This window comes from Catharus ustulatus, chromosome 4 (assembly GCF_009819885.2).
Source record: "Catharus ustulatus isolate bCatUst1 chromosome 4, bCatUst1.pri.v2, whole genome shotgun sequence".
Classification (NCBI taxonomy): domain Eukaryota; kingdom Metazoa; phylum Chordata; class Aves; order Passeriformes; family Turdidae; genus Catharus; species Catharus ustulatus.
Genome location: NC_046224.1, coordinates 51,486,270 through 51,509,949, shown reverse-complemented (window position 1 = coordinate 51,509,949; position 23,680 = coordinate 51,486,270). Strand labels below are relative to the sequence as shown.

Genomic DNA, 23,680 nt, shown 5'->3' with positions numbered 1-23,680 from the left:
GTCTGGGGAAAAACAATCCTTTTATATTGTTCAGTTACATATAAATTACAGACCAGTACATTTTGCTCTAATGACAGTCAAGTAATAACTGTGGTAGCAATAAAGACAGTGTAATAGCTGAGTGAGGTAATACTGTTTAAGATGAGAAGAAGATTTTCAGAGCATTATCCCATTTCTTGTAGACTAAACAAGCCAAGTGCTAAAAATTTTTTCAGGGATTTGGCTTTCTGAACCACTCTTTGTTTTCACTTCTCCTCTGGGCTTTTCTCAACTGTCTCTGTCCTACACCCCAAAACAGAAGCATATTCCAACTGATACCTCACTGCTACTGAGCAGAGCAGAGCAGACTTCCTCCCCAGTCCCTCCTGTCATGCATTATGTTTCTCTTTTTAATAAACTCCAGATTGTTATCTGCCTTTTTTTTTAAAATTATTTTTAATAGTTTCACACTGTTGGCTCAATTTATTGTTACTGTAACCTTGACATCCTTTTCTGCTGCTGGTCTGGCATTCTTACTTTCGATCGTTTTGTGCATTTGAAGATTTCTTTTAAAGTCCAAATGTGATTCTTTGTACTTGGCTGTATTGAATTTCACCTTGCTGGTTTTTGACCATTTCTCTAATACATTTAAGACCATATTGAGTTCTGCTCAGCTCTTCAGGTGTTTCACACACCTTGCAGATTGGTGTCTCTGCAGTTTTAGTAGGACTGCTTGCTGGGTTTTGGCGCTGGTCAGTAGAAGTGCTGAGCGAGTGTGTTTATTCAAGCAACTCTGCACCTGTGATATAGGACCTTGATCCAAAAGAATCAGCTTTTTCAGTTTGCTTTTTCTGAAAGTATGTTATATTTGTGCTCTGTTTGATTTTCTGCTTTCTTTCTGCCTATAGAGTACAAGGAAAGGAGGAAAATATGTTAGTTATGGGGTTAGATTTTGGCAAGCCCATCGTGGTGGCTTACTGCTTTCTAATTTTCATTGCCTGTTTATGGTTTGTTTAGTATTTTGTTTCAAAAGCTTTCTGTGTGTTGAAGATAGATTTATGGCCATGTAATTCACCAGTCAGTCTTTTCTTCCTTTTAAAAAATGGATATTACTCTCTTCCTCTTGAGATTTTGTAAAGGCAAAAACCTTTCAAAATCCTCCAAGGTACACGCTCTTTTTTGAACAATTTCCCCTCCTTTTTCCCCAAATGCTAAGGATAAGTTTCCTAATCTGTCAGAAGAGGCAGAGCAACCTCAGGGAAAGGCACAGGACAGCTCCATCATCCTGGAATATAGTGATCAACATTAGTATGCTGAATTTCTGATAGTCTCATGTTTATGCAGCTAAATACCTGAGATGCAGTTCCTAAGAATGATATGGAAAGCTTGATAGACTCTGATAAAGATTTCTCTTTAAAAAAACCCCAAAAAAACCCAAACCAAACAAAACAAAACAAAAAAACCCCCCAAAAAACCACAACAAAAAAACCCCAAGAAAAACAAGAAAAAGTAGCTTTGGCAGCTCCAGTGACAATTTTTGTGCAGAGCAAGGTCTGCACAACAGATTTCAGGTTTTAAAGTAGTCACTGCAATTACTTCAGGCAGTTGCCTTTGCTGTTTCTTAAACAGTTCTATTTCCAACCTGATAATCTGATGTGTTGATTTTATTTTCTTTGTGTTGGGTTACAAAGTGTGAAATTTGCAGATGGGCTTAACTGATTATAGGTTATGGTTTATTAATTTTCTCATTTGTTTTGCGAAGCAGCTAAATAGAATTTTTAAACATATAGATAAGTGTAAGAGAATGTGAATCTTTCTGTACATATATAGCAAGGCTATAAAAATAACATACTGAGCAAATGTAATTATTATTTCAAAAATAGTTCAGGTGGACATAGAGCTGGCATGTCCTTCATTGTTTTATCCTGACTGGGGATGCTGAAGGCTCTCACTGAGATGTGCTGAAGTGAACTACAGAAGGGCCCTATGCTGGGGTCGGAGGATGCTCTGGGGACATGGCTGAGCTACTGAGGAATTTCTAATGTCTCAGAGTGGTGTGAAATATCAGGACCTAGATGGGAAAGAGGGGGCCTGATAGTTTAAGTGCAGGATTTTCTTTATTTGGAGCACAAGTCAAGTAGGACAGAAACAAACTGCATTTTGGGGCAATGCTTAATGAAGTTCCTGACAGCAGGCTGTGGCGGGGGGGCTGCCTGCGGGTGCCTGCTGCTGCCTCTGCTGAAAGAAGTGGAACAGATGTCACTTTTAGGGACAGATTATGCAAAGAAAATATCAACATTTATCTTAAAATGTTGATCCAGAGGAAGGCTAAATTACGAAGCCTTGGAAGTAGCTGAAGGTTGAGGAAAGAGGAGAACGAAGTTGGTGGCTGCATTGTCACCCTGTGACCGGTGCCACCCCAGCTGCACCAGCACTGCCTGGCGGGGGGGGGCTCCAGGCACGCCTGTGTGGCTGCTGCCAGGTCTGGCACTGCTGCAAGTCTGCTTTAACAGAGCAGGACAAAGTATTTCTGGGGTTTTTCTCCAAAGGTAAGTGCTTTTCCCCCTGCAGAGAAGGTTTTGCATGGGTATTGCAACTCCAGCTGGAGGGGTATAGGATGTGTATTTTTGCTTTTTGAATGCATTTAGGGCTGGGAAATGTGGATTGACAAAAATCTAAATTTTAATAAGTATTTTCAATCAAAAGAAATGGAAGAGACACCTTTGTGTTTTGGACATTTCAAAGAGAACTCAAGAGAAGGGAAATAAATTTAAGCAAGTTTTACCAGAATTAATACTTCTTTTGTTCAAGATTTGAAGAACAGCTGTAGGATGCCTAAAGGTGCAAATCTTTGTGCTGCACAGACTATGTAAATAAATTAAACTAATTTAAAAATAAAATGCTATGTTTGTGGATTTTTAAACTGCACTGGAATGAAAATCACAATTCATCTCACAGATTCCACATAACGTTTTTCACAGAAAAAAATTGTCTTTGGAAGGTATTCAGAGGCTGGGGCACCTCTCCTATAAAGACAGGCTGAGAGAGCTGGGTTTGTTCAGCCTAGAGAAGAAAAGGCTCTGGAGAGACCTTAGACCTCCTTCCAGTACCTGATGGGGCTACAAGAGAGCTAGAGAGGAACTTTTCACAAGGACCTGGAGTGACAGGACAAGGGAGAATGGCTTTTAACTGAGAGTAGGTTTAGATTAGGTATAAGAGAGAAATTTTGACTGTGGGGGTGATGAGGCACTGGAACAGGTTTCCCAGAGAAGCTGTGGATGCCCCATCCCTGAAGCATTTGAGGCCAGACTGGATGGGCAACAACTGGATTGAGCAACCTGGTCTAGTGGAAGGTGCCCCTGCCCATGGCAGAGGAGTTGGAACCAGATGATCTTTAAAGTCCCTTCCAACTCAACCCATTCTCTGATTCTATGGCCCTATGACATTTTCTCTTGTAAGAAGGAGAGTCTTGAATAAATGTTTTTTATCTCTATAATTACCTAAATACAGGTAGATGTACATATAATCCTGGTTATTAAATGTCAGAAAATTTGGGCAGTGATTTAAAATCAAGTGGTCTTTATATTTGAATCAATTTTTTTGCTGTTAGGACAGAAATACTTTTCCTTGCTCTGTCACTTTTCAGTCATTGACATTCAGTATTCACTCACAGCTTAAGAAGTTATACTCTTTCCTTACTTGCTGTGGTGCCTTCTCACTGCTGGTCATAAAAATAAAAGTACAACCTTGATGTTATTTTATTTTGTTATGTATTAGATGTTTGGGGTTTTTTTCAGCTGTGTAAAGGTTCTTTGGTTTTTGGATGGTAAATGTTCCTATTGCAGTATGCAACACATTGTTTTATGTGTTTTGTTGGTTTTTTTTTTTTTAATTTGTGCTGTGTCAGACTTTTTATAGTCTATAAATTTTTTTTTATATTTTTGGATAAAAGGCTGAGGTTTTCTTGTATATTCATAAAGCTCTGCATACCATTGTGTCGCAATCTGTATGATCAAAGGTACATTTTTAAAGGATGCTTTTGTTCTGTCGACATACGCGTAGACCTGTGTGTGCTGAGGATGTTTGAAGGACAACTCACGGGGGTGTGCAGTGTGTGATTGTATGCAAGGGAGCTGGCACCGCTCGGTGGTGAGGAGCGGTATTGGTTCGTAGAGAAAGCCACGTGGAAAATTTCCATGTAAGGGAGACTGCTGGGGAGAGATTGGCAGCTACGGTGTCTTTAACTCGAAGTGCTTTTCTAGCAACTGGGATGATAAAAAAAGAAAGCACCACCTGAATTGCTCTGAGATGAAGTTATACTATCTGATAGAGAGGTCATAACTAAATTTTATAAATCCTTTACTTAAAAATATTTTTTACAAAATACAAGATAGATTTCGTTCAGAGTCTGATCTAAAACTCTATTTTCTCAAGTAGGAAATAATACAAATACAGGGAGATAATTCAGCTTTCAAATGGTTTGTGCTGAAGAATGCAGAATGAATGAAATTACACTAACAAGACAGTGTGCCTTTTGCACTGTAAGTTTATTTTTCTAGCAGTGTGCATGGCATCTATAGACACATTATGTGCATATACATGTTGGCAGATGTTAGCACTAACCACTTTTTCAATTAAAAGAGTTTTAAATATCTTAAAAATCTGCTGGCGATAGGCCTACTGATTGTTTTTTGGTAATTTCCTATATACACTGTAATAACTCCATGGCACCCATTGAGAATGCCTTAGTTTCCTACTGTGGCAGGGAGCGTTGGGAGTTTTTATTCCCTGGTACAGATTTTACTCTGAGAATCATTAGAACTGCAGGGCAAAGCCATGTCTGGAACCACAGCTCTTTCAGCTCTGATGTGTTCAGGGACTTTATCTCCTTCAGTGAACTAGTAAATGTCATTTCCTTACAGTGCCTCATATAAAGGACAGTCATCAAATGTACGTGGTCTGTGATGTTTGAGAATTCAGCTTCTCCATGCAGCAGAAGTGGCAGCTTCCTTCATCCCACCCACAGCCTGTGTGTGCCGTGCGGGTCGGGAGTACACGCTCAGCAAACAAAGCACTGCAGGGCTGGTTTGCACGCATCTCATTGTGGAATGAGGGAGACCATGCTCTTTTGAAATGAGCGTGCTGTTTTGTTGTGTTGGTTTGAAGTCCTGTTAAATCTTACCAGTTAGCTGGAGGCTTTCTCTTTGCTTCATTTATGAGATATTCTACTTAAGAGAAACTGCTCATGTCACGTATCTATTGTGTGTTGTTACCCAGGCAAATAATCTTTGTAAGGTGAGGAAAAAGTTTGCTGAGTTACAGAGTAATGTGTAACACAATTTAAAAGAACGCAAATTTCAAATTATGTATTTATTTAATCTTCAAAATCAGTCTTTTTTTTTTTTAATTGAAAAGTTAAAGCTAGTACAAAGGTGTTTCAGGAAAGCAAAATAGAAATTTCTGTTGAAGAGCTTCTGTTCATTGCTATAAAAGGAAGTTGTATTTAACATGATGCCTGGGATTTGTCCCAAATTAAAAACAGAATAGAAAGCTTGTTATCCCTGCTGTATTAGAAAGCCTGACAATGCAAGTAGTGGTGCAGAGGGAGACATACCTAATCAAACCAACCTGATAGCAAAAATTGGTTTCATGTCATCAAGTGCTAGGATACCCCTTGGATAGTTCTATTCACAGCAGTAACACAGAAGTTTTTATTTATTTTTTTCTTTCAGTATTGCAAATGAATTCTTTATTGGTGTGCAACACAAAAAGCTTTTGGGCTTGCCAGTAGGAATTGTTAAATTAAAAGGTTATTTCCAGAACACTTGTATCTCATCATCTGAGGATCAGAAGCAATTAAATCTTTACCACTGTGCTGGAGAGGACTGCCTGGAATGGAAAAGATGAGAAATTTTTCAAGATGTTGAAAGGATTGTGATTCTCGGAAAAGACCCATTTAAGAATAGTTTATGACTGTTGTAGTTATAAACTCACTGCCATAAAAGGAATGTGCTCTATGTTGGCAGGCTACCAAGTCAGGGAAAATGAAAGTGCAGCTTAGCACTCTTTTAGTGCATCAGATCTGGGAGGAGCAGGAGTTGGGGGGGAATCCCAATTGACCTAAATTTACTTTCCTTTGGGAAATATTGCCAGTAATAACTATTGGGAAACAATCTGCAAATGACAGATGTATGAGCACTTGCAAGACTGAGAGACTCACTGGTTTCTACCCTTAACCAAGAATCCTCTTTCATCCCAGGCTTGGGGACTCCTTATTTGTCTTGTTTCTTCCCTTCCTTGGGGTCACTGCATTTTTGTGTCTCTTTGCAGTTTCACTTTTCCCATTTCATCTGTCGTTCACAAGACTTGTGCCGTCTTATCTCTACATTAGTGAAATCTCCTTCCATTTTCCATCTTGTCTCTACATTAGCGAAATCTCCTTCCATTTTATTGCCCTCCCTAAGGACCAAGCGAGAGTCCCTTGAGCAAGGACCCTCTTTTGTGTTACTTAAAGCAGCAACAATCGCCTCCCTCTTCCGCTCCTACTCTGTGTAGCATGGATGTCCTCTACGTCCCCACAGGCCGCATCCTTTGGTTGTTTCGAGGGGATCAGTCTCACCACTCTGCTGTGTGTAAATGTTAGTATTTAAATAAGGAGAAATCAAGCCAGCAGTTTTCTTGTCCATGGGAGCTAGTTGCTGAACAGGGAGGCATTAATATGTCTTTCCCCTTGTTGCTTTTTGAGAGGGTACAGCCTTCCAAAACTCATTTGTTTTGATTATTTTCTCACTTCTCAGGCTTTTTAAATTTGGCCCCTGGACACACACTCGGGCTTTAGTCACACCGAGCTGTTTTTTTGCTGCCAGGAGAGGGGAGCAATGCAGTGGCCAGTTCAGCATACAGAAAGGGTTATTCCTGTGAGAGATAGTGACCTTTCCATTTTAGCCAGCTGATGCTAGACAGAATTTTAGCTCAATTCGGTAATTAGATGAAAATTAAATATGCATACTTGCTTTCTGCTCAGAGGTAGTGGGGTTTTTTTATAAGTATAAATACTTTTTCTATTCTGGAGAACCATTCTAATACAAATGGAAACACAGATTTATGGTGCCTCCTCACATACCATATATTTTTGTCAGCAGTTGTAATCAGTGAGATTATGTTGAATCGTGTGCAGAGATTTAAGAATTTGGTTTATTTTCCAAGATTTTTCATGATTATTTTATTGGAAAGATAATAATTTTAGGCTGAATTATAATCTGAAATCTTTTGTGGAAATCTCATCTCTCTTAGATGGAGGACTGAAATCTGACTAAAGATTTCAGACTAAAGGCTGAACTCCTAAAAATATCTCTGATTCACCTCAGTAGGAAACTTTATGCAGCCTAAGGATAAAGTATGGAGGGTATTAATCTATCAGGCAGTGCTTGTCAGTTGTGTATCACAGAGCGGGACTTGGTGTGAGCAGATGAGTATTTCTGCTCATTCTCTTTTCCTGCCTTCCTCTGTTTTTTGTCTGATCTCAGCCTTTGGACTTTTCTTCCTCCTTCCCTACTCCTGCCATGAACAAGAGGAATATAGAAGGCATTGCTGCTGAAACTGGAGTATGAAAATGATAACCTCAGGAACATCAGTAGACTGGACTGTATAACCCCATCTCACAGGAGCAAGATGTGGGCACTGTGAGGAAGCCGTGGGACTGGGGAGGGCCTTGTGCACCCTTTGTGCTTGAGCAGCTGTGCTGTGTGTCATGCTTATTGTGAGACAGGTCTCTGCCACCTCCAGCACTGCTGGCTCTGCAGGTGCAGGGACAATTTACAGTTCATCTTATGGAGCACTGAATAGAACCCCCAGTTAGTGACTTCTCTGGTTACTTTGCAAATGATCATTCCTGTAAGTAAGGGCCATTAAAACACCTGGATCTGACAGTATCCTAAAGCATATATGAGCCAAACTGGTACTTGAAAATGTCTTTTGAGCATTTTGCAGGAAGGTTTTTAGGTTGAAGTTTCAGTTGCTCTGGGAAGAGTTTAAGAACAAAATTCAGTACAAGAGAATATGTAAAATTCAAGAAAACAAAAAGACGAAAAACAATAGTGTTTAGGCTCTTTTTTAATGGCAGTACTAACTTCAAGTTTAAACCTTGATATTTCCTGGTGTTCCATTCAAATATTACAAGGTATGGCAGTACTTACCTCTTTTATCAGGGCACAATGTAAACTTCCTAAAAGTAGACAGGATTGCTATTTGGTTTGCACATTCCAGCACAAGCAGCTGAGGGGAACATGCTTTAATTGAGAGTCTTAAAAGTGAAGTGGGAATTCAGGTCTAATACTTCAGATTTCTGTGGCTGTAATTGAGAAGCTAATATTGTATAAGGGGGGAATATATGCTGTTGAGCATGAAAATTATGTGCTACAGTACTTCTGTAGACCTGTAAGATTAATGCAATTAATTTAATTTAGAATGCTTTATTCCTCTTTAGTAAGTCTTTGAGAAGCTTAAATTTATAATTGTCTTTATCTTTATCCTAGCTGTTAATGACTAAAGTATTTTGTTCTCATCAGACAGTGAGCTTTTGCAAGGTATTTTAATACCAAATAGCAAATAGCAAATCACAAACTTGAGGACCCCTAGTTTGCATTATCAAGAGATGTACAAGCATATGAACATCCAGAGCCTAAAATCTCTTTTTAAAGGTAAATTTCATAGAATCACAGAATTATTTGGATTGAAAGGGACCTTATCTAGTTCCAAAACCTCTGTTGTGGTCAAGGACACCTTACAGTAAGACCAGATTGTTCAGAGCCCCATTCAATCTGGTCTCAAACACTTACAGGGATGGGACATTCACCACTTCACTAGGCAACCTGCTCCAGTGTTTCACTATTCTCACAGTGAAGAATTTCATCCTAATATCTAATCTAAATTATCCTTTCCCAGGCTTTTGTCAATTACTTTTATTGCTTAGTGCCGAGCACTTCAAATACAGTATGGTGCATTGAAACATGCAGTTGTCTAAAAATATAATTATAAAGCACAAATGCATATTCACAGGATGTGTGGTTTTTTGAGGGCTGAAGGCTGCCTCCTCATGGTTCTCTCAGGCTGTTGGGAGGCTAGCACAGCCCAGGTGATGAGGTATATTAAAGTGAGAATACTTTGTGCACTGCAAAGGGTACTAGTTTCAAGATTAGAGATCTTGGATTGGAGTAGGAACTGGAACTTTTCCCTCCTTCTTTCACTGATAAATAACCAGAAGTCATCAGGCCCCTGCTGAAAAGTTTTCCTGTACTCCAGTCTCCTGCCACAGCTAGCAGCTTCATGAAGGTTTATTAAATATCTCTCACAAGCTATCCAACATTGCCTTTGTCCCCACTGTAGCACACACCATGACAAACCTGACACATTACCTACAAACAGTAAAGTCCCTTAAAACCACCAAGTGCAGTGCAGAGAGCAGGAAAGACCAAGGTCTTTGGTGTTAGCACAGAATGTATTGAGGGAAAATGACAAGGGAGTAAATAATTGTTTAGACACAGAAAGACGTGATCTACTGAAACACTTGCTCATGTGATTCTCTCTTTAGGCTGCACCTTTTGTTTCTGCAGTTCCTGAGGGTTGATCTGTCCTGTCTGCTGACTCTGGCTCACAGCAGCTTTAAGTGAGCAAAAGACAAATAAAAAAAATATAAATATCCAAATTTTAAAACTGAAATAGATATATATACAAATTACTCCACTAAATTTTGTCAGGGAAACATTTGGTTATAGTTTGCTTTGTGTCAAAATAAATAAGTAAATCCTTTACAAAACAACTGTTCAAACTTATTGCTGGACTGAAAAAAAATTTACAAAATAAATACTGATAAAAATTAAACTGTTGATTTAACACTTGAGTACAGTAGACTCCCAAGCCTTTACTTCTTTCTAACTTCTAGTTGTTTGGCTTTCTTCAGTGTTGCAATTTTTTGCTCTTTGCTTTTTCCAGTGACATAGGAATTCCTCACAAGAGCCTGGGAACCTGGCTCTCTGACTAGTGTGTGCCTATCTCTTAATTGTTTCCTGTCCTCCAAGTGAGGCCAGAGACTTGGGACTGGGGGAAGGGAAATTGGAAAAAAGTAGAAACCTCACACTACTAAGGTCTTATTATTGGGACAAGAAAAAAACCCTGATCCTTCCCTTAAGAGTTTGTGGATGTTTTTTTAATTTACTTGTAAAGAGCTAAAACTTCATGTTTTTTTCTTGTGAGATCTGGGATTCTCATGTAATCTTAGGAATTCTGGACCCGAGTTGTCAGAAATAACACTGAATATGGAAAAATTTAAACAAATAGTGTTACGAGCCCCTGAGACCCTTGATGTTTCCCCTACTGCTCTTAAAAACAAGATGTGGTAATATCAGAATTTAACCTCTCAAGTTGTCCTTCACCCAAAGAAATTTTTCTAGTTGCAGACAGAGGTTGAAAAAACATAACCTGAGTACATACAAAGTTCTTAATTTCCGAAGGACAAATTCGACAGACCACCTATGTTACTTTATAGCTAATAATTTCAGGCCCAAGCTTATGTTTTCTGAATGTCTGCAATGGACAATATAGAAGCTCTTGAAAGCTGGTAGTTCCTTAGTATTTGCCAACATTAGGCTCCTACAAAGAAGGTTCCCTGGAATTACAATGTATATCCTAGAAAACTGCTTCTGAAACCCAGCTAATGACATAATTACTGCTGTATTTGTATTATCTGTATTTACAAGATTTACAAGTTATTGCTGAGCATGGTGTCCATCTTATTCCATCCAGACAGATGGAATATCCATGTTGTATTCTGTTAAAGAGTGAAGTGCAGTGAAGGGGCTCCAAAAGGTCTGATGATGCCCTGGGACAACTGTGGAGGAGCCAACAGTGTCCAGGCTGTTGCAGACAGCACAGCAAGCAGCACATGTTTTTTTTAAAAGGGCAATCCACGAAAATAAACCCAAACAGTGATGTGTAAAAGCACAATTCCCTTCCCTGAATTGTTCTGCTCTGACCTCTTCATGTAGCATCTGTCCCTCCAGGAACGTGGCATATTGCAGTACTGCAATAAAGATATGGGAGTGGTAAGTCTGTGTGGTGGAAGTGCAGTGCTGCGGTCTCACTGTGGCTCAGGCGTGTGACAGTTGTGTTAGCACTGCTGTCCCCAGGCCACCTGGCCCTAGTGCTGGCAGGGTGGGGTGCCAGTACAGCAGGGCTCCCTTGGGGCTCAGGGGGGTACCTCCAGCGCCAGCATGGGGGCTTTGCAAAACCTATAGAGGGCTATGCATCTACAGCATGGGAGTTTAAACCAGACCAGGATGGTGTTTTCACAGAGTCATTTAGGTTGGAAAAGACCTCTGAGATCAAGTCCAACCTTTGACTGAGCACCACGTTGTCAACTGGACCATGGCCCTTCCTTGGGCAATCCATTCCAATGTCTAATCACCTTTTCTGTGAGAAAATTCGTCTTAATGCCCAGCCTACAGCTCCCCTGACATAACTTAAGACTATGTCCTCTCATCCTACTGTTAGTTGCCTGGGAGAAGAGGCTGCCTCCCACTGGGATACAACCTTCTTTCAGGTGGCTGAAGAGAGTGATAACATCACTCCTGAGCCTCCTCTTCTCCAGGCTAGCCAACCTCAGCCACTCCGCATCACACTTGTATTCCAGACACTTCACCAATGACATCACCCTTCTCTGGACTTCTTTCTATGTTTCTTGTCATGCTCTGGCTGCTCCTCTTAAAGTAAATCAGAGACATAAATAAGGCACCTGAGCCTGCTAAAGTCTATGGCCAAGCTCGTGTGCACCACAGGAAGAGCAGAGGGAAGATACGAACCTGCCACAATGTTTCATTCTCCCTAAATCTGTTCTTTGTACCCATGGAATTAGCAGGTGGGGTGAAGCACCTCCAAACCAAACACGTTAATTGCAATGAGTTTAACTTTGCAGTTGTCTTTACTGATTCTTCGGAAGCCATTCTTACGGGGGCTGTAAGCTTCCTGCAGCAGGCTTTGCGCGCATACAGTACCTGGCACCAGGAGGTCACCTCCCACTGGAACTACTGGGCGTTGGTATAATCTACAGACTAAATAGAAGCAGCAGTCCAAGTATCAGCAATAAAAGAATAAATTAGATTAACTGAAATAAAGTACTTTCATGGATGCTCAGCGATATTTCATTGGGCTCTCAGGACGTGCATATGCTCCAAGTTTTTATGAATATATGAGAGTAAATAATAATATTTTGGTGAACACTGAAATAGTTAACATTTTCAAGAGGCCAGGATTTCTATTATGCTTCTCGGGAATTTCAAATTTCCTTTAGCGTGTTTACAGTTGAAGAAGAGAAGGAGGAGGAGGAGGAGGGCAGGGAGGAGGTGTCGGTCTGGGCGGTCAGTGCAGCGCCTCGCAGCAGCGCGCTCGGCAGCGGCCGCCAGGCGGCGCCACCGCGCGGGCCGGGGCGGGCTGCGCGCCGGCAGGGGGCGCTCCGTGCCGCTGCTGCCGGAGCGCGGCACCGGCCTCAGCCCGGGGCTGTGGGACAGGGCCGGCTGTGGGACGGGGCCGGCTGTGGGACAGCGGGACAGTGCCGGCTGTGGGACAGGGCCGGCTGTGGGACAGGGCCGGCTGTGGGACGGGGCCGGCTGTGGGACGGGGCCGGCTGTGGGACAGCGGGACAGGGCCGGCTGTGGGACAGGGCCGGCTGTGGGACGGGGCCGGCTGTGGGACAGCGGGACAGTGCCGGCTGAGAGGCTACGGGCAGAATTGCAGCGGGGCTACGCGCAGCCCTCTGGTCTCCCGGCTGTCTGCTCCGGAGGGGCTCGCGTTGGCTTTCACGCGACTTCGCTGCCGCTGTGACAGGGACGTGTTTGTGTGTGTGTGATGGCGCTCACGGGCTGCCTGCCCGGCAATGCCCGCTCGTTCCCCTACCCCGCCGTGGTTGGGCAGCGCCGAAGTGTCGGGGGTCTCGCAGCGCGTTGGGTTTGGGTGCGGCCGAGCTGAGGCGTCTGCGTGCGGGCCGGTTTCTGTCCGATGCGCTCCGGTTTGGTAATGGGTTCGGCTGGTGGCTGTGTCCTTGTTATAGAATTATAACAAAACAGTTGGCTAGGAAGAGACCTTCAAAGGTCACCTAATCCAATCCCCAGCAATGGGCAGGGACAACTTCAACTCCCGCTCGCACAGCCCCTGCTGTGGGCCATGGCAGGACTCTGCTCCCCGCGGCTCCTGGGCTGCCACGGACAGAGTAGGACAGGGAGGAGGCTGGGCCACCTGCCCTGCTGCTCCACGGCTACTTGGGGCCTGATCCTACTTCCGTGAGAGTCCCAGAGGCTTTCTGTACCAGTTTTGGGGATGTTGGGATAGGATGGGTGGGATGGGGATAGGCTCCAGGATCACATAATCATCTGAAGTGGCTGTGCACGGCTGGGCTCTAAGGCAGCTGCGTTTCCTCTTTCCCATTGCAGGGTGAACGGAACAATTAGTATTTGTGCATTAAACTCTTCTGAAATAAAATCTCGTGACTGCCATCTCTCTGTCTGCTGTATTTGAACTGGCTGGAAGATTGTTTAAATATATCTCATGGACAGTTTACAACATTAATTATTTCCTGCCTTTGAAAAGCCATGGTTTTAAGATATCTGGCAAGTTTATTACAATGAAATGTCACATTCCTCAAACAAGTCATCAAAAGAACAATTTTTAGCAATGACTGGTTTCCAGCATTCACCATTCAGAAATGTTGTGGAGTGTGATCTTGGTTTAAATAAAATAAATAGAAAAAGCTGCGTGTTTGATCTGCCCAGCATTCCCAGGTGTTCCAAGCAGGATTCCTACTATCTAACTGAGGTTCTAAGTTTTTTTTTCTTAGTACCCCTGCACTTGTGACTAGGCCAAGTTGCTTTCAGTTGGGTATCTAAAGCAGCTGTTACGAATGCCCCTTACAAAAATGTCCAGTCCCTCTCACTTTGTAGCATATAAAATGGTTTCACTGAATACTGTGTAATATGTATCAAAATGTTGGGGGGTGGGAGTAGCAAAAATGGATTAAATGCACTAAGAAAAGTACATTTAGAATTGTGGCTCCATGTGGTAGTCTTATAAAATTTTAAATATTGTTTTTTTCTGTGAATGTATCTTAACATATTTGATGTTTTAATTTGTTCTCATCCTTTTTTTTTTCTTTTTTTTTTTTTCTTCCCTACTCAGCTCTTGCCCCTGTTCTTTGCCTCTGGTTTTGTTGGTGAGGATATCACAGTGATGTCTGCATTCAACCTGCTGCATTTGGTGACAAAGAGCCAGCCAGTGGCCCTGCGAGCCTGTGGGCTTCCCTCAGGTTGAATGGGTGCTGCTTGTTGTGTCATGCATAATAAAGGCCCTTGTAGAAATGGGTGTCTCTGCTGCAGGAAACAATGTGCAATGGGTTGTTATGTTTAAATTTTCATTTGAAGAAGAAGCTTATTTGCACTTTTTTTTTTTTTTTTTTTTTTTTGGTGAAAGTCAGTGAGTTGAGTGAGCGAGATTTAAAGAAGCTTGGAAATGCTGACTTACTTGTCCAAAACACTGACTCTTAAATTTTATATTATTTTCCTCATTCTTGGCAAAAACTGTGTATTATTAAACTGAAAATATTTTATTAAATGTAATTCCTAATTTTAAAAGAGAATATCTAAAAGAATTTCACATATTGATTGCTATTAAATCATAGCATAGTTAAAAATGTTTTCCAAAATATTTAGCAGTGTACCATAGTTATACTCCATGTGTTTCTTTTCACATTTTTATTATAAATCAAGTAGGTTATACTGAAAATCATGTACAAAAAGTGTGCAGAATTTAGAAGTTAATTCTTTCATTCCTCTGACAGCATATTCCTTAGTTACGTGATACTTCTCTACATAACTAAGTGGAAACGTGCAATTTAATGCCCACATGCAGCTGCACTTTTCATGTAAGGTCCAGGTTTGTCCATTAGATCTGGGAAGGATGCCATGAGACCCCATCTCCATGAATTGATTATAACATGAAAACCTTGAACCTAAGTGTTTTGTGTTTCAGTTAAACGGCAACAGTCTACAGACTGTTGTAATAATGTCAGTGTAATAATGTCAGTGTACAGGGTTATGTGGGAGAAAATATAAGCTGTACTGAGTTAATTTTGAACATTGCTAGAAATTTTCTTGATGCCCAAATAAAAAAGATACAGTCCTGGCTGATCTGTGTTTGAAGCCTCAAAAATGAGCCAGCTTGGGTGTTTTGCTACACTCACAACTGATTCGTAAGAGTGCAGAATGTTAAAAGCAGTTTCTACCAGACCTGGACTTAGCAAGCATATGGAGGTGATGTTTTAAAGATTTTTTTTTTGGTGATAAGACATCAGTTTTCAAGCTGATGGATTTTCCTAAAGCTTATTAGACTTTATTTGATCTAAATCTGAGTCCAATTTTTGCAGCATTTACATTCCATTTCTCCCACATGTGCACAAAACTCCCATTAACCTTGATAGGAACTGCAAACACATATTGAGGAAGAGAAAGAATAACCCACATTGTGTCAGCTTGATCTCGGTTTCCTGTTATATTTGCTGCTGAGCCAGATTTAAAATCCTAAAAATATAGGGTAAGCAAATTTCCTTAGCTCTCATTATGCACCTTTTGATGTGTGCTCATATTTCTGGTGTCTACCTTAACATGGGGGCACTGAGTCTTCTGGCCATTTTGTTCCCACTCTGAAAAGATCTGCAAGCTGATCAGCTAGGAACACACACAGCCTATGGGAAGTTTTGCTGTACTGTACCTGTTTCCAAAGCACTGCATTAACTGTTTCATTATGTTGTTTTTCTGTCATAATCCAGTAGTCACATTTTGGAATAAAAAGTTAACACTAGTATTTATTCCCACCCCTTAGATCCCTAATTGTGGGACCATTCATAGATTGAGTTCCACTGACTACTTTATAGAGATATATATAGAGAGGTATTTGTATATAATAAGCCCAAATTCATCTGCTAACAGTGGAATAATATACAATCACATATCTCACATATTTTAAGAGTAATCTAAATTCCTCAAATGCTTAAAAATTAACATAGGCTTACTTTGCCTTTGGTTTGTTTTTTTGTGTGTGGTGTATTTAAGGTTTGCAAGTAAATGGCAAAGCATGTATCAAATAAAACATGGGAAGGAAATGTAGAGCCAACATCTGCTTAAGTGCCACAATGCCCTGTGACTTTGGCTTCTGAATATACAGAAAACATCCCAAGTTCTCATGAGTTTTTGATAACATAGCACTTTAAACTAGTACTTTTCCCATCATCCAGTTCTGTGTGAATTGCAGTCCTGTAACCCTACCACCATGCCATGTGTCCACCAAGTCTGGGACACTGTGGAGCTTGGCCACCTTCTAATTCAGTGGCAAATTCAATATGGAATGAGACTTTTTAACTGTCTGGAACCTGTGCTCAGAGTAAGGAAGCAAAGTGCCATCAGAGCAGTAAACTGGGCTTTCAAACAATGTTTTAAACACTATGCAGTTAAATATTTGCAGGACAAGGACTTGAATGAAAGTATTGTTTCAATTTCTATGCTTGGAATGGTACCTCTGTCCTTCCTATAAGGAACAAAGTAGCACAATGCAATATATAATTTATATTTAATATATAGTTGTAGATCAGAAGCAAGGGATTTTTTTTCCTTCCCCCCCCCCATTAAATTAATTGCATACTATTGGGAGGTATCTTAGAATAGAAGTGACCTGTCCCTTCTTTGAACTACTATTTTGCAAGCACTTGTGAGTTTCACTTGTGCTGGTGAAGTGTTTTTACTTGTTCTTTTTCTGCTTGTATATTAGCACGTGGAGTGAGGATCTATTATTTCAAATTGTATTTTAAAAATATTTTTTTTATCTGAAGTTAGGACTAAACATTTCAATGTGTGCACACCTAGTGCACCGTTTGCCCATAACATTTTTTGTAGAGAAGATGGCAAGTCTGCGCAGGAGCAGACGCTCCCAGTAGATGGCACTAGGCATTTGCTGTTCTGCACACCCAGGGCTATATGAAAAGCTTCCCGTCTAGAAGTCATTCATACAGAAAGTACACCCTGGGACCTTAGGAACATTTACAAGTATTTTAAGAAAAGCGAGAATACTGGGAAAAAAAGAAAAATCTTTGCCCATATGCAAACTACCATCACATTGGTTCAAGGTTTTTTCATTGTCAGTGATGACTACAGCTCCATTGTGTCTGTTGTGTGACACCGAAGTGTTGCTTCTTGAGCCCACATTATTATAGTTGAATGTTCTGAATTTCTTTGAAAATATAGAATGCCCTCAGCACCTGCCAGCATTTAATTCACAGAAATTAAGTCTTTTTAAAAAACACACTTCAAAATCACAACAATACCCACCAAACTTTTAGTATAAAAACTACTTAATCTGCTTTATGCATAGTAAGAAGCAACTGATACAAATCATGATTATGCAGATTCCATGTACATATGTTTTCTGAAGCAGACCACCAAGCTATAATGTAAAAAGATAGCTTATTTTGCTTTGCTGTGTCTTTTAATTATTACGGGTTCTCATTTCTTAAAAAGACCCTTTATTTCTTTAACACTTTGAATGTTGTGCTGCTTACATCACATTTTTTGCATGTGATAATTTGGCTTTTCCTCGCCTGTAGATCAAAGAAAATTATGGTGCTTGTAAAATTAAGTAAAAGTAATGATGAAGAAATTATAGGGGTAGACTTAGAGTTGGGGTTTTTTTCCATATAATGAAGTCCTAGGTAATATTAAATTGTTGTGTAGCGTTTAATTGCTAAAATAACTACTAGTAGGAAACCGTACTTTTCTAGCATTAGTTTAAACTACAATGCATCTGTATGAAGATGGTGTTGGGCATATGGTGTAAGTCTTTATTAAGTAAATATCTATAGTATGGTTTCTTATTATTTTATTAAATCTTTGTTAATTCTAAGTTTTAATACAATGTATTTTCATAAAATTGAAATTAATAGTGAAGAGAAAATTACTGGTCTCAAAATTGGATTTTTAGCAGTAATCTGTTAACATAAAGAGGTACTTTTAGGAACAGATTTTGAAAACATTTGCATACATGAATTATTTGTATGCATTTGTTCCTCTGAACTCTCAAACTGCTCATGTCAATGAAATATCTGTGTGCATACTGTTTTCCAGATATGACTTTAAGAACCAAAAGTCTAGTAAAGACCTTAGTCTCGTGGCTTTAAAGTATTGTTAGTTGCTGTCAAACTTTGTGTGACTGGAGTATGACTAAACATTTCATATTGTCTATTTCTATGTTCAAAGATGCAATTTCTATAACATATGTTATAACTTCCCTATAGTTTTCCGTTATGTGTATCATCAGAGATGTACTACTACAGATGTCTGTTCACAAGGTCCAAAAGAAAATAAAAGTAAGAGTGATATTGTATAGCATAAACCATCCATACTGCTATGGTTAAATGCCTGTCAATGTTTTCATTATAAATTCTCATTTTCTGGGGTTTATATCTTGAACATAAAAATTTGCTCTGGATTAAAGTATGCCATACAAGGTCTTAGATGAATGTACGTGTTCCTCAGAACTGGCTGGGGGGAGTGTTAAAATTAAAACTCATTTGTATCCAGCTAAATTTTTAAAAATGCAAATATCAATTTCGATCGAACATAGATTTTTAAATTTAAAACACAGTCTTACAAATACCTACTTTACTACCTCCCAGCAGTCATTAGGAAGACTCTTGAAAAGAGTGGAAAATATGCACTCTGTGATCACAATAGTAAATAGCACGTGAAACCATTCATGTGTCATTATTATATAAATGTTTGCATATATGCTTGCCTTTTAGTCATATGATAGTAGGACACTGTATTATCATAATAGAGCATAACATTTTCATATTTTTGGAATGGCTTTAAAATGAGTTTTAAAATTACATGTAGTTGTCTTAAGGGGAGTATATTTGATGTTGTAGTGTATTTACAAATGTTTCTTTTGTACAATAGTATTCCATCTAGAATGCCTTACTTAAAGCATTTTAAGGTGAAATTTATTAGTTGATAATTCTTTGGGTGTAATACTCTTTTAAGAGTACTTGCCAAACTTGGGATCATAAAGAAGAGCAGAAGCCTTCTGTAATGTTCCCTAGAATTTCTACTCTGTTTTTTTGCTCTTTTAAAGTCTTTATTCTGGTGAAGTTTTGTACTCTCCCTCATCTATTTAGGAGACAGATGGTGCTTGTCCCTGCTCCACCTGGGTGGAGGCTCCTCAGTATTTCTTGCACTGAGCAACACTGGGATGATGAGACATTTCTTGTGCTCCCAGATCATGCACAAAGACAGTCCCTTAATGTGTTCCCTGATGGATCTTTTAAGGTTGTTTTCATTCCCTTCCTGCCCCCATAAAGGATCTACCACAAACCATTTCCACTCTTCTTGCAGGAATGTTTTAATCCTGGGAGTTCATAAATTTCCTGTGTTCCATTCCTGAGCCTTCTGCTGCTCCAACTTAGTGTGTTTTTTGCTCAGTTGGGTATGGAAAAGATGAATTTTCAGCAGGGTGTTTCTGAGTTGTAAAGTTTCTCATGAAAAGTTAATTTCTTAGTTATTGGAGTGTCTAACAGGAGGACTAAGAAGTCCTTTAAGGACTGCCTTCACTGTTCTCCCTCCAATTAAAAGCAGTTCCTGGCTTTATCTTTGCTCTGAGGAGTATGTAATGAAGGTTTCAGAGAAGAATTTGATGTAAAGAAGAGATGACAGCACACAGAAAGGAAGGAGATTTTCTATATTGCTTAAGCTGAGGAAGGACAGGCAAGAAAATGTGTAAGAAGTGAATGTGAGTCCCAAAGTCAGTAAGAGTGTGTTGGGAAACAGTGGAGGAGATGATTACTTAGGGAATGTATGAGCTTGGAATTTGATGGAACCTTGAATGGTCTAGAGTGTTGACTTGGGAGTCAGGCACTAGAGTCTCAAACATTACCATGACTTAGCTGCTAGGTTAACCATAGGTTGCTACAGCACAAATCATGATCTGGGGGTAAATGAGTAGAGGTGAGTTGTGTCCCAGAGAATTCTGGGAATGCTTAGTTACAAACTTAGTATGTACCTCAGTTTATGATTTCCTTCAAAAGAAGCTGTGATGGGAAGGGATGCATGGCTAGGGTACAAAAGTGCCCTCTGCTCTGTCTGGAGAAGAGGTTCTTGTGGGATGGGAGGTGCTGGCAGCCCACGTCTGGTGCTGGCAGCTTTGTGCACTGTGTGTAAGAATTCCCTCATCAATGCTCTGGCCCAGGTCAGGGAACCCCAAGGAGAGCAGAGCAGGAAAAGGCTTGACTGAATCCTCTTAAAGCCCTTTTACAGGGCTTGACCCTATCTTCTTGACCCATAAGGCATGGCTGAATTTTAATGAAATATAGAGAATTCCAGAAGGCCCATTAGGGTATGAAATTGGCAGTTACAAACCTTTTTGACTGAAGCACATTGAGAGGGGAGGGGACTACAGTGTTTTCTGTGGTGGTCATAGCAGAGCATGAACTGGAGCAAAGTGTCCCAGCAGTTCCTATGTTCATGCTGGGTATGTCCCTCATGTTTGGAGAAGTGGGATGAAAGGCCACAGAGCAAGCAGTGCTTTTGCAAAAATGTTTCTTACCCTCCACAGCTGGGGACAGATAATTTTTGTAGGGGGTTAGATCTGGACTGTCACAGAGAATTGGAGGAAAGACCTGCCCCCAGCCCTCTCCTTTCCTCCACCCCCACTCCAAGTACAGATTATGGCACCTTGAGTCTTGAAATCCAGTGCTCATTTCACAGGCCACACATCACTATTGTGGAGGAAGCAGCAGGAGGATTTAGCAACAGCCTGAATGCCAAAATAAGCTACACACCGCTGCTGGAAAATGCTGACTTTTTAATTGTTTCTGCTGCAGACTTAAACCTTTATTAAAGCTGTGTGAATAAACCTATTTTGATGACTTAGTGAAATATTTTAAATGCAAAAGGTAGTATAAAGCACTCTTACTAAATTAATCTTAATCCCAATGTTAATAAAATGCCTTTCCATATGTTGGGCACCCTTTCATTGATTCTGTCTGAAATCTACTGACCTGATAAAGAGTGTTCAGTGTCTTTGTCTTGTTTTTAATTTAAACAAATGTAGTGCCTGCGAAAGGTGCTAGGATAATATCAGCAAAACAAAAGTCTCTTTATCTATTAGCAGGGAGAGGAAGAGAAATCCATCATTATAAATATTCCCTCCTCCACTGCTGTACCAATAGATCTTGATCTTGTCTTGCCTGGTTTGCATCCAAGAGTAAGGCAAATAGGTCAGCTGCCCTGTGCACTCTGTCTTTGGCCATCTCAGCAGAAACGATAACAAATGTGGCAGTTTATAACATAATGAGCTTTTGCTTTACTTAATTGAAGGTTCTTCTATTCACCAACCTCTGCTGAGCAGCCACATGCTGTTGTTCAGCAATACTAGTGAAGACGACAGCTCAGAAAGCTCCAGAGGAAGCTGTCTTTATCTCCACCAGCTAGTGCAGAGTGGTGGTGACTCCTCTCAGTTGTTAGAAAGGTTGTGAGACCAAGATTGTGTCTGCTAGTGACATTTATTTCATTGATGTCAGATATGGAAGTAAAGTAGACATGCCTGGAGATGACAAAAGGAGCTGATTTTCTTTTCCCCTTTCCCATAACACAAAATATTTCAGTCTTTTGTTAAATGTTTTTTACATTCACAGGGAGGAGAGGCAGCTTCAGATTTCTTTTCCAGGGAATGTCTCTTATGGCTGCCTTAGCCGTGTAACTTGCTGCAAGCAGGTTTGCAGATCTGTGGAAACAACAGATGCTACCTATATGGGCCTGCTGGGGTCCCAATTCCATTTTCTGTGGAGTGAAAACAAGTGCGTAGAGATGCATTAGCTGGCAGTTTGGGGATGATTTTATTATTTTTTTTTAATTAAACAAGAACTGTGCTGATGACTAGGTGGAAAAAATAAATGTGTCAGCCCTGTTATTGATTGTATGGGAAGTTTGCAAATTTGCAGAAAAGGGACTTGCCCTTCTCTTGTGGCCATCTGACCCTCCTGGGTGTTAAGTAAATATTTTTTTTTTAAAGACAGTTAGTTTTTGGGTGGTGTTCTTTTGAGATAGAACCTGGAATTTGACCCAAAATTCAAATTGCTATCCTGGTACCTGGCTTTTGGATTTTCAACGCACAATATAGTGGAAATTGTCTTCGCTTCATTACTTCTAATGCTTGCATAAAACTGCAAATGGTATTCCAACAGCAGGTGGGAGTTAGCTACCTACAGTAAGAAAGAAAAGGAGCCACAGATCTGTTTTTCAATGTGTAAAACATTTACAGGGATTTTTTAATGATGAGGTTTGAATTTTATTTATATCTGACCTCCCAACATTTCAGAGGGAGTTCTGAAACTGAAGTTTCAGTTTCTTTTGCAACATCTATCCTAGTCACAAGCAGGCTAAGGTAGTTTGAAATGGCTCATGAGTGGATTATAAAAAGAACTATCATGTCAAATACAGGTTTTATAAAACTGTGTTTTCCAAGTACAAGCCAATATAACTGTTTGCAGTGAAACCATTCTCAAGAGTTGTTATTTTGTAAACTAGATAGCAGTTCCTGGTTTGTTTGCAGTGAGAGAACACTGCAGCATTCTCCCAAGAATGAAGAGTAGAGGCTGCAGAGAACAAATTAGAAATTAAAATTTGTGAGAGAGAACTGTGAATTTGCCTTTTCTTAATCAGACAGTGAGGCAAAACTGGCAACAAGAGGCATAAACTGTGTAAATGAAATCTGAAGGAATAAGAAATGAGAGATTTCACTTTTAATAATACTAAGTGTTAGCAATAGCATATGTAAGGATATTTATTTAAAGAAATGTATGCAAATATTTTTTTAAATTTGTGGAATTCCTCTTAATATCAATTTGAGCTAATTTACCATCGACCTACCAAGGTCTGAACCACTCATGAAGGGACAGACTTTGGGAAGCAAAGAGATGTATACTTAGAGCCAGATCCTGTAGTCTGATGTACATTCATAGACTTTTAAGTAGCTATGCATATTCTCAGTGGTCTGCCTACCCAGGTCACATTGCAGGATTGGGACTGGGGTGGGATATGAAAAATAAAATGTACTGGGAGGCCCCAAAAAATTGCTTGGTTATATTAAAAGAAGTAGTACTGAAGACTAGAAGCCCGATTTATTATATGACTGTGCTCTGCTGGAACATTTGATCTTGCAGTATTTAGTTCAGGAAGTCTAAGTGGTATGTGCTCTGTGCATGACTGTAATGTCCATTAATGCTAGTGCAATATAAGCATAGGTAGAAGAGGGAAAATGTGTGTTGTGTCTTCCATGCAGTTGAAATATTGAGTTAATTTCAGTGATAGGAAGCAACAAAACATAAGAGAAAATTGTTAGAATGGTTCAAAATACTGTTTGATATAGGAAAGCTATCAGGCAACATGCCACCATATTTCAGGGCATGTCAGACACTAATCACCACCCTCTGGTGTGTTGGAACAGGTGAGGGGCTGAGTGGTGAGGAGTAATGATCTGCTAACTTGTGTCCGTCTGTCTGAATGTATCTTATTGCTGGTTTTCTTTTGATTGCTTATAGGGAAGGAATGTTATGAACCAC

At 40.1% G+C, this 23,680-nt stretch overlaps 1 protein-coding gene across 2 annotated transcripts in view; it reads left to right on the top strand.

The window, feature by feature from the left end:
* Positions 1 to 23,680, top strand: part of MSRB3 (methionine sulfoxide reductase B3) — a 79,979-nt gene that overhangs the window by 5,588 nt on the left and 50,711 nt on the right. The window contains exons 2-3 of one of the 2 annotated variants that reach the window (XM_033059049.2): positions 14,200 to 14,326; positions 18,359 to 18,430. In XM_033059049.2, the coding sequence (XP_032914940.2) occupies positions 14,251 to 14,326; positions 18,359 to 18,430 (148 nt within the window). In that variant the 5' untranslated portion in view covers positions 14,200 to 14,250. The remainder of the gene's footprint in view (positions 1 to 14,199; positions 14,327 to 18,358; positions 18,431 to 23,680) is intronic. The other variant, XM_033059050.2, reaches the window with a different exon arrangement.